The 11,981-nt window shown below is 36.6% G+C and overlaps 1 protein-coding gene across 1 annotated transcript in view; it reads left to right on the top strand.

Annotated features, from left to right (window-relative positions):
• The first annotated feature begins 1,169 nt into the window (after positions 1-1,169).
• Positions 1,170-11,981, top strand: part of LOC127645106 (paired box protein Pax-3-like) — a 36,624-nt gene continuing 25,812 nt past the window's right edge. Inside the window, exons 1-4 of the mRNA XM_052128634.1 lie at positions 1,170-1,517; positions 2,430-2,665; positions 3,621-3,750; positions 4,087-4,230. Of these exons, the coding sequence (XP_051984594.1) occupies positions 1,433-1,517; positions 2,430-2,665; positions 3,621-3,750; positions 4,087-4,230 (595 nt within the window). The 5' untranslated portion in view covers positions 1,170-1,432. The remainder of the gene's footprint in view (positions 1,518-2,429; positions 2,666-3,620; positions 3,751-4,086; positions 4,231-11,981) is intronic.

Below are 11,981 nucleotides of genomic sequence, written 5' to 3'. Positions count from 1 at the left end.
TTTACCACTTTGTTGCCATGACGATACCATCATAAACCCTGTATTAAAACGCATAAAACGACGATTATAACAACTTTATAGCTCAAATAATACACGAGTTTTAACAGTAGAGTTAATATAAGTGATTTTATAAAATCAGAAGCTTCACATTTGTGCCTTTAAACCCTCCAAAATTTGGCCCCATTCACTTCCATTGTTAGTGCCTCAGTGTATAACCTTGACATCCTTTTTTAAAAACTTGTTTTTTGTGTTAATAAACATTATGACACATGCTGTGGATTGAGATGAACATTCCTTTTAATAGGCTAGTCATGTGTGTGGAGGGACCAGAATGGGAAATCACTCTTCGTGTTTGAACAGTTGAAAGTGTGATGGCAGGCTGATTGATCATGGGTCTCTCTGAACGAACTGCGCCTTTTTACAGACGTGAGATTTTCAATGAGCTCCAGTTAAGATAAGGAACTTATGTGACTGCAGGGAACATAGGAGGTGCTCTGAATGTGAGGTGGAGTGAGTGAGGGAGAGAGAGATGAGTCATTCAAGAGAATGAGTGGTATTATATTATATATGATATATATTATTATTTATATTGAATATGTCTGCTTTATATGTAACAATTGCATTCGTCTCCACAGACAGCTTTTACGGCACTCTAGGCGTCATACCCTGCTGTGACCCCAGCAAGCTGCCCCTTTCATTTTGCAGTGACTCTACTGTCTATACAATAAATACCTCTGTGCTGTGCAGCTATAGGGATTTGTTTAGGTTTACATAAGGACTTCATGCTCAATACTAACATACTACCATGCCTCATAGATAAAGACGACTTTGGTAAAACAAGGCATCATTGAGCAACACTTATATTTAATTTTATCTTTAGAAGGTCCATAGGGCCTATTTTTACGAGAAAATACAGCACGATCTTCTGGATTGTTTTCACCATTGAGTTTACGTTTGAAGGTGTTGTCAGTGACACATCGCCTTGAACTCCCGAGGTCATTGTGGCACAAGAAAAATTCACAATTTGGACCAATCAGCAAGCGTTCCCTGGTCTTTGGACCCTCCCTCCCTGACCAATCACAGTCCTCGTCGGTCAGAAGGAGCCAACAACTCAACGACTGATAAAATGTTTCGCCAACGATCACTGTTTCAATGCACAACAACAAGTGTGTCAACAACATCGGAAAGCACCTCTGAGAGTTTTATCTCCTCAAACTGATTTGAGAAAGCATGACCACACATCTGGATATCCAAGAGTGAATAACTTCAGAGGATTGGCGGCAACGTTTTGACGTTTGAAGTTGACTTTTCGTTGTATCGCGTGGCATCAGCTGAAGATCTGATACTTTACTGATTCATCGGTTGCTTCTCGTTAGGGTCTTTGGACAAGTGCTCCGTGCAACCGTTTCTTGCGTGCAGAGAGCCCGGAGATATGACCGCCTTTGCGGGGGGCATTTCCAGGATGATGCACCCCACGCCACCCCAAAACTATCCGAGAGCAGGCTACTCCTTGGAGGGTGAGGTGTTTGTTGGCCTCTCTGGTTCCAGTAGCACAGCCTGAGATTATATTCCGTTACAAAGTTGGCCTTATCCTTCCTTTATTACAAATACTGGTAACACTTTAAGGTTCCATTCGTTAACATTAGTTAATGCATTAGGTATCATGAACAAACAATTAAAGATATATATTTTGCAGCATTTGTTAATCTTTATTAATGTTAGTTAATAAAAATAGAATGGCTAATTGTTAGTTCATGTTAGTTCACAGTGCATTAACTAATGTTAAACTAATAGGCCTACAACGTTTGATTTTAAAAATGTAGGCCTATTCGTAAATGTTGAAATTAACATTAACCAAGGTTGATAAATGAGGAAAAAGTATTGTTCATTGTTAGTTCATGTTAACTTATGTTGTTAACTACTTTGATATTTGATTAGAGACTAAATCTTCATCTTGAATTAAAGAAAAATGTGAAGCATGTCAATGAATTTCCTTATGGCTGAAGCAAGGAAGGTGATGTTTAGCCAAAAAATAATGCTTAGTTAAATACGCATTTAAAACAAACGTCTCAGTTTTTATTTTAAAAAAGTTGTTGTTCTTGGGTTGTTCTTCTAGAAAAGGGTGTCCTTGCAACAATTAGCTAACATCTTTATATGTAATAGCTACCACTTTAGGTTTGTGAATTTAATATCAAAACGCCAAGTAATAAGTCATTATTAGGATTTTTTATTATTATTTATTATTGAGCCTATAATTTGATTATTATTGAAAGTAGTAGTAGCAGTTTTGTTGTTGTTGATGTTGTAGTCTAAGACAGAATATCCTGCTGTCATGAAGTTATTATCATTTATGCACTTTTAGCGCCACGAAATGGTTTGACACAGTCTGATATAGTGTCATTGACATAACTTTTTGTATCTTACTGCAGTCTCCACGCCTTTAGGCCAGGGTCGCGTGAACCAGCTCGGTGGAGTCTTCATTAACGGACGGCCTCTGCCCAATCACATCCGCCACAAGATAGTAGAGATGGCCCATCACGGAATTCGACCGTGTGTCATCTCCCGACAGCTGCGTGTTTCGCACGGATGCGTGTCCAAAATTTTATGCAGGTACCAGGAGACCGGATCCATTCGGCCCGGCGCTATTGGCGGCAGCAAACCCAAGGTAGGACATACAGAGGCGATTTGATGTCCTTAGTGTTTTATGCTAATATGCCAGTGTTTAATATACCTACTACTGATTAAAAAAAAATATTAATTTGAACCAACATAAGAAACTTAATTAAATAAAACATAGTAAATTATAAAAATTAAAAAAAGTTTGACTAACCGAATGAAGTTGAGTTAAACCAGCTAGTACAGTTATTTTACCTAATCCAACTAAATGATGTTGGTTTAACGAAACTGACTGAATTTAAAGCAACTTAAATAAATTGCTTTATAAAAACTTTCTTGAATTAAATTAAGTAAAGGTAATGAATTCATTGTTTTGAGTGCATGTCATTTTAAACATACTGGTTCCTCTTAAACTGGTTCCTAAAAAAAATTTAATTCAAAAGCGTTCAACTTTTGTATTTTATTTTAAGAACCCAAGAATATTACAAATTATAGAACCGTTTGAATTTGAATTCTAACATTCTAATTTGTTGTAATTGGCGCCATCATTCAAATATATTTGAGTCTTGATGTTAAATAGCATTTCATTAAAGTTAAGATAGCCTAAGTTATGATTGGGATGAACTTTCAAATAAAATCAATAACATTGTAAAGACAGTGAAACTGTTGCACGGTCTGTAGTGAAAGCTGTAAGGATTCAAACAAGTGCAGTCGCATGATATCATAGGAATTAGACAAATTTAGAAAAGTCGTACGAATCCGGACGAATTCGCTGTGAGAGTGTGTTACAACTTCATAGAGCTAAACAGCATTCAAATCAATCAGTGCAACTGTAAGTCCATCCTCAACCAAAGCACAAGCACCAGTCCATTTTGGTGAACAATGGTAACCCCCCAAATATCAGCCAAACAAATACTATTTAAAAAAAATGATTAAACAGAACAGTAAGCACGAACAAAACACACCCTGTTCTTATCTTAGTTTCAACATTTGTGTATTGAAAGCAGAGCACAACTCCCGATGTGGAAAAGAAAATCGAAGAATACAAAAGGGAGAATCCAGGGATGTTCAGCTGGGAGATCCGGGATAAACTGCTGAAAGACGGAATCTGCGACCGAAATAACGTGCCCACAGGTACTTTGATTGGACTGTATTTGTGAAGCTTTCTCCTCCCGCACCTGTTGCTTTAAAGAAGAAAAAGAACACAGATGAGTTGTGATTTCGAAGGCTGCCCTGTTTGTACAGGCCTATTTAAGAAAAGACAGGTTGATAGTCGCATTCTTCGTGGATACGGATATTTTAAACTTGCGCCAGTGTTGCTAATATATAAGCGTTTACATATTCAACACTCAAGTACAATGTTGTGATATCTTGTTGCTGGTTGCTTTCTGTGGGTTGGGTTTTTAATTTGGTTTATAATGAAGGTTTGAATATCTCTAATATGTCTTAAAATCTCTTAATATCGCGCAGTAAGTTCCATCAGCCGCATGTTGCGCTGTAAATTTGGTGGAAATGGAGATGAAGATGAAGATGATGATGAAGTCGAAAAAAGGGAGATCGAGGAAAACGAAAGAAGAGCCAAACACAGCATCGATGGGATTCTCGGCGACAGATGTAAGTGTTACATTTCTTTATTTTGTTTATGTAATTTTTATTTTGTGCAGAACTGAGATAAGGAAAACGGGGTTATGAGCAACTATGAGTTTTATGAAGACCTTTATATTTTCTCCGTTTTCTTCTTCTTCTTCTTAATAATAACACTAATAATATTAATAAAAACCTAATAATAATAATCATAAAAGCCTTATAGGCTACTACTAATAATATAGGTTAATAAAATAATAATAGAAACAATTATCAGGCTAATTTTCATGTTGGGACAATATTTTAAAAAGTAATAAAAAGTTGGCTTATACATTTGAAAATGCCGCGGGCCATGTATATGATGCCATAAAAATATTTACGGGTGCTCCCATCGTGTGTAAGTTGCTTCCAATGTTTATTATTATTATTATCTTTTCAATACTGACATCAAATGGTCAAGAGATCGATGAAAAACACTCTATGTCTCTTCTATCTTATTTTTAGCCTATTTTGATTTTGTGGTTTTTGTGTTTTTCGTTAAAGTTATTGAAACTGAATTGAGGACCATAACAGATTAACCTCATAAAACGAGACGTTCCTGGAGGGAAACTGCACGAATCAGTAAATCAAACATTTGTCCAAGAATAGCATTTGATAAAAGACGCTCCTGTGGCGCACAATCGGACACTTGAGGATGAACTTGGGGAAACAAAAGCGAAAGAGTCCATGAGACTCACGCTTCAGTTTCCTCAGGACAAAGCGTGGCCTAGCAGTAGCTTGGTCCTGACAAAAGACTCCACGCTTTTCAAAATTTGGAAAGAAAGAAAGAAAAAACGATCCAACAAAAGGCGCAGAGAGGACATTATGGACGGCCAATGAGAGATGAATTATTCAGGAATCGTAGTCCTGGCTCAGAAGAGTTTTATAGACTGAGCAGAATAAAGTGTCAATTTTCACTTAGATAATGTCTTGGAATTTTCCTCCTTTTTAACCCTTCCCAAAAACGTCAGTACGTTTTGGAAGCGAAAGGGACGAAAAAAAATGGGATGCTTTAAAACGGTTAAATCTAATGCAGAAAAATACCCACTTTTTATTAACACTTGTTGATCAGGGTTCAAATGAATAGTCGGATTTAGACCATATAACAGCTTCCTAAAAAAATTAATAGACAAAATAAATAAATAAAAAACAGGAGTTTTCGTTCGCGTCACAAATCAAATATGCCTGAATACGGCACTCAGAGTAACGGCATATTTGATTTGTGACGCGAACGAAAACTCCTGTTTTTTATTTATTTATTTTGTCTATTAATTTTTTTAGGAAGCTTTTTTTTCCCATCAATATCACACATGGTGAACAATCATCACTAGAGACTTTAAACTAGACTGTAAATCCCTCACAGCCTCGTTTTCATTATCGTCAAAAATGTAATGACGCAACTCAGAATAAGGTCTATTAATAATTAACTTCAATTGTAAACTGTTAAAAAACTGTTACATTTACCAGTTTAAATACTTATTAAATTATGCCAAAAGAAGGTTCATAATACTTTTTTATACATAATTTGAAACAATCAAACGTAAAATAGGCCTAAGTAACTGAATTTGCCTATAACTACGCAACAATTCTAAGATGGCATTATTGCTTTTGAGATAATTAGCGGCACTGCATTGCACTGTTAACTCTTGTGCGACCTTTGGGACTATTTTGTCTTTTTCATTTTTGTTGATAATGCCAATGGCATTAATTTTTCCAAAGGTTCGTATTTTGGGGGGAGTTTTGATATTTCAACCTCAGTTCTTATACATTATATTCTGTGTACACAAAATAGCTACACTCAGGATCTTCAGGAAAAAATGTCCCCACTGAAACCCATTAAAACAGCAATATTTGATTTCAGTGCTATTAAAGGATAAATTCATGCATTCCGGAGCCCAGGCTTCAAAATTAAAAAAACAAAAATATTCTCCACCAGGTGGCGCAATTTATCTCATGTTTAGCCTATGGAGCAAATACATGCTTTTTTCCTATTTTTTGTTTGCTGTGTGATAGAGCACTGCAGGCCAATTGAATAAAAGATGCAGCTAAAATTGTGAGGGTGTGTTGGTATGTGTGTATTGAGACATTAATGTGTATGTGTGTGTGTGTAAGTGTTTGTGTGTGTAAAACTACAACAGTGGCATTATGTAAACAAATTGCCATTATGTAATACAAAAGGTTAAAATCCTGAAAATAATAATTAATTAAAAATGTTGTTGTTATGATCGTGACTGATGTTGGTTAAAAATGATCTAATTGAAAGTGGAAAATAATATTAATATATAATATTGTTATGGCAGTTTTTTAACGCGGACATTTTTGTCCTCTAAAGACCTCTGAGTAACTTTTTTTTTATTGACGCACAAGGGTAAATAATGGATTTTAACAACGAAATTGAATTAGTGACAGTCAAATGTCAAAACAACGTGTCAGAACATCACAAAAAAATCTTTATCATCCACACAGAGATAGCCTTCGGACAAGCAACTTTTTAATATAGCCTTTTTACTGAGAAGTTGATACAGGCAGAGCGTTTTTCTGACCCCCAACAGACTGGAATTCTTGAGCAGAGGAGTTTGTTCTAGATGTCAAGTGGAGAGAATATACCCGGGAGATCCGCTGGGCTCTGTGCACTCTCGCTGGGATCGCCTCGCGTCACGGGCCGCGCTACAATTGGTGCACATTGCACTCAGTCATTGCAATGAAAACCTTTTCTAGTAGATTAAATCGAGCCCTTTATTCGTCCCCACTTTCATCTCAGGACAAAAACCCGCCCCCTTCCTATCCGCCCGGGGCGCGCATTCATTCCTCACTGCCCTTTTCGTTCTCTCTTTCCAGCACCGCCATCGCGAATACAGATCAGTTGGTAATTAGTTTAACAATCGACTGTCGATTTATATATATAGTTTTGTTTTGGAGATACTCTGTTGATATGCTCTTTTGAAGCGCACTTTTTGAGACACTTTTTTTTGACTTAGCACAAATATTTTCCATGCACTTCTTTCAGGAATAAAAAGTCAAAAGTCTTGTTGACGTTGTTTGTTTTTAAACTCTGGACTTGAAAGTTACTTAGATGTCTATATCTGCACAGAATAAAAAGAAAGAGTGAACAAAACAAAGAATAGAGAAAGGAGAAAGGAAAACAGCCTTTTCAAAGCAGGGTTAATGTTTTTTGTTTTCCTAGACAGATCATCACCTCTGGCTTTTATTCACATGTAGATGTGTCTACATCATAAAACTCAATGAGTCCTGATCTCCATTGACACACTGTAAACTTCTTTCTCCATTCAACCATCCTCCATTTGTTTGCAGTGGCTAATTCTGCATTGGCTGTATTTCACTCTCTCCTCCCTGCTTGTGGGAGTTGTTGTGTTTTCCCCGTTCGGTGCTCCGTTAAAATCTCAAAAGGGTGTATACAGAATCAAGAGGGTGTTATCTAGCCAAATATTGATTAAGTACGTGTTTGCTGAGTTTATATATGTCGGGTAAGAGGGGTGTGTTGGCTTCGGGCCCCTGCTCCTCCAAAACCTATTGTTGGGCCCCTTAAAGGCCTGAGATCAAAGCAAGGGCTCCTTCAGATTTATTTGTCTGGGAAAAGGCAGTGTAGAGGACCATTGCTTACTAATACTGGAATAAGAACACACATCAAATGATGTTTCTCAAGTGGTAAAAATTCAGAGGATACTCGGAGCAGTTTTATGATATTTTGGGCACTCAAACTTTGTTGCACTTTGTTTTAATTATTTAATTATTTTCTCTCTTAAAAAGAGTGATAAGCTAGTTACCAACATGCAACTTGGACATCTTGTTTTGTCCGTCTCAAAACATATGGTTTATTTCAAAATTGTGTGTTTAAGGAGAAAGTTATGATTGATGTTAAAGTGGAAGATAACACTCACTGATATTGTAATGATATCAATTCAGAAAATGAAAACTTTTCAAAGAAAGTTCCTACGGTGCCTGTTGAGTCTATAAGGCCGTGATAAGTAAATCGATAAAACTCTTCACACATTGTTGTGTTTGCAAGAGTGCATCCCCTCCTTTTTCCTATACTATTAACTTTGGAAAACTGACAATCCTCGAGCCTCATTTAGCTAATTAAAAGTAACTAAAGTCATCAAAGAGCCACAGCCAATCTCAAACAGATTCTCATTCACGGCAGGCGAAAAACAGAACTCAGAAATACAAACAGTCAAAGGGATCAAGTTTTTTGAAAGAAAGTCCCGTGGAGGCCAATTGAATAAGCTTAGCGCTTTCAGACCTGCCATGGTGAACGCAGTCAACATGTAATAATTAGTTTCATTGAGCTGCATTCCAACAATCTGCTTCTTTTCTCCTGGGCTCATTGTCTCCCAGCAGGCCAATAGCCAGGAGGACAGAGAGAATCAAGCAATGACAACACATGAAAGATTCAGCTGCCTTTGTCTGAGAGAGCAAGGAGGACTTTGTTTGTGTAAATAAAATAGGGCTTTTGCCTGCTTTGCTGACTGGATACTTACTCAATAGAGAAAGGAGAGTGAGAGCTGGAGGAACAGCAAAAAAGAACAGCTGCGTGACACAATAATAATCAGATCTTTTGGGGCAGATTACTGTCAGTTTATTGCTGCCACAACCACAAATTCAACTAGAGCAGTAAAGACATCTATTTATCCAAAATTAGACCACAAAGAGGCACGATTATGGCCATATTTGGCTTTTGAGGGTCTAATTTGATTTGAAAGTGCCCCTTACATTTTTAGAGTGTTTTTATGAAGTGTTGAATGAAATTTGTCTCTTTGATCAATTAACAAGGGCCCTTCTTTCCCTTCTGGAATGTTCCTCAGCAATGAATCCGGGGCCCCGCGGACATGGAGATGAGCAATCATCATGCCTTGTATTCAGCAAAGAGTTTATCTAGGTTACAGATGATGCAAAGATATCTGTTTTCAGGCATTATTAAAGATGAATCTTTAATACAAAACTTCAGTTTTTGTTGTCTTCGGTTATGTGGAACATTGTTGTTTTCCCACTTGAATGTTTTTTTAAACAAAGGTTTAGGAAATGAAACAGCTTGAGATTTCAATGTGGCACGCAAAAGAAGAAAACACACATGCATGCGGTCACACTGAGCTTATCTCCAAATGAATGCTGCCTGTATGCTTCATTAGGTCTGCTTTCTGTGCTGGCACCAAGCATTGTGATCCTCAAATATTAATTCAAAGAACAATTAATGAATGCAAACCATCTTTGAAGTGGGGAGTGCGGGGTCGAACCCCATCCAACCCTTGCAGACTGATGGACTCCTCTTCCACTCCTCTCCTCTCAAAGATGGTTTGAAGTGCCTGAAAGAGAAAGTGAGCAATAGAAGGTTAATGAAAATAGGGGCTCCTCTCCGAATTGAGTGCTCTGTTTTCTTGGAAGTGTTTGAGTGAGAGAAACTCTGGCAAAGGAAGGGATGAAAAGGAGGGGAAAGGAAAGGTCGAGGGTTTCAGGGGCCTTGCCATAAAGACTCACAATGAGGCAGTTAATTGAGAAAAGCTAGACAGCGTTGTCAATCACTTAACTTGAGAAGCTTCACTTCTTAACTGCCACATGATTCGACAGAGAGAGAGAGAGAGAGATGGGGGTGCAGTAAAGGAAGACAGAGAGGGAATCTGTAAGAAATTATAACAGAATCATGTCGAAGTCACTAAAATGTACATTGTCTCTGGTTGTTTTGGTGAAGAGCTGTAAGAGGCCAGAGCTTCAACCTCATGACTTTTAGCATCTACAGTGGGCCATTGTTGGCTCACTTTTTTGTACTTTGTATAACTTACACAAGCAGGGCTTTCACATACAGCAGAATCATCATTTCCAACTCAAATATGCAATTTCTGATTTGTTTCAGACAAGATTAATTTGCTTTCAGTTTTGGAGCATTTACATAGAACGTACCACTGACGTCAACATTTGGAACTTTCTAATACTTTCCAACTGTTGTCCACGCTTGTGTATGGGATTGTAGGGAGTGATTTTACAGGGAAGCACTGTTTTACAACTTTATGTATAATGCTTTTAACTGAGTAACTCTAAACCACAATACGCTTATTTCTTTCAATTTCTGAACTTCATGTTGAATATTTTTTATCGCTACTCTTAAAATGAAAGGTTCTTCAGTGCTTCAGCACTTTAAAAGAATATTCCTGTTTCAGTACAAGTTCAGCTCAATCAATAGCATGTGTAGCATAATACTGATTACCACAAAAATAGTTTAGACCTGTACCTCCTTTTATTTAAAAAAAGCAAAAATCAAGGTTACAGTGAGGCACGTACAGTGGAAGTGCGTGGGGCCAATTTTTGGAGGGTTTAAAAGCAGAAATGGGAAGCTTATAATTTTATAAAATCCCTTACATTAACACTTTTGTTAAAACTAAAACATTATTTTAGCTGTGAAGTTGTTCATATCATTGTTTTTAGTGTCATTTTAGGGTTTTAGGGGTTATCACGTTACGTTGTCATAGTAACAAAGTTGTAAAATTGGATATAACTTTACATAGAAATGGTTAGTACGTGATTTTTTCACACTGAAATCATGTTGTTTACATCTTGTTGCTATACTTTTGAAACAGTATTTTAACGTTTACGGATTGGCCACATTCACTTTCAATGTAAGTGCCTCACTGTAACCAAAAATGTTGCTTTTTTAAAAGAAAAGGAGGGGCAAGACAAAATGTATTTGAATGGTAATCAATATTATGCCACAAATACTGTTGATTGAGCTTAACTTTTATTGAATCTGGATGAACTTTATACAGTAGATTATTTTTATTTGTATTTTTAAGAGTGTGGTGCAAGTTGACTGTTGTTTTATGAAATGCAAGACCATCGCTATAAAATGGCATTACACTCTTTGCAAAGCTTTAAAGTAGTGACAAGTATTGTGGGTATTTTGTGCCTGATGAATTTGTGTGTGTGATTCAGTGCTGCAGGGCCCTTTGGAATGCTGTCAACCCATCTTTCGTACCCCAGAGAGGGTGAGATGTGCATGGGCAGGGTCAAGGGGGAGTCCTGGGTCACTGGCTGTGTAAACTCCCACTCTGCTGAAAGTGCGGGTTAAAATAATGTGTTTGTTCAGTATGACAATTAACATGCTTTCTATGATGGCCAATAAATGCTTTGAAATTAAAGAAGACAAAAGAGAGTTGATAATGTTTATACTATAGATATTTCAGGTATGAGAAACGCTTATTAAAAATGACAAATAGTTTCTTTTTCCAGGCTGGATTTGTAAATAATGAATTTTGATCTTAATTTGTTTTTGTCTGGATAAAACAATCCAAGTCAGCATCTTTGTCTATTTTCCGAGTGAAAAATAAAAACAGCCTGATGTATAGAATATTTTTTTTAAAATATATTTATACTTTGTCTTGTTCCAAAAGCTGATGTTTGACTTATTTTCACCATAAACTCAATAAATAAAATTCTAATAATAAAAAAAACTTTTTACTATCCCAACAGTAAAATTCTAGTATATTTTAAACACATAATAAATAAATTAAAAGAGAGGTCGTTATTAAAGATGTATATAATACATGTTTTGCATAAGGTAAAATTGTTTACTTCAATAGATCTGTGTCAATGGAATTGAGAGTTTCAAGCTCATCATGTGACCTATTTGTCCTGATTATACAGCAGCTTGTTACTCAGGATGTGCACTTTCTTTGAAGTGTTTTTGCTAGGAAAGTGTGTTCCAAGAACATAAATATAACATAATGTCGATGTAA

Source organism: Xyrauchen texanus, chromosome 6, assembly GCF_025860055.1.
Source record: "Xyrauchen texanus isolate HMW12.3.18 chromosome 6, RBS_HiC_50CHRs, whole genome shotgun sequence".
Lineage (NCBI taxonomy): Eukaryota > Metazoa > Chordata > Actinopteri > Cypriniformes > Catostomidae > Xyrauchen > Xyrauchen texanus.
Note: the sequence above shows the minus strand (reverse complement) of the source record. Positions and strands in the feature narration are given on the sequence as shown.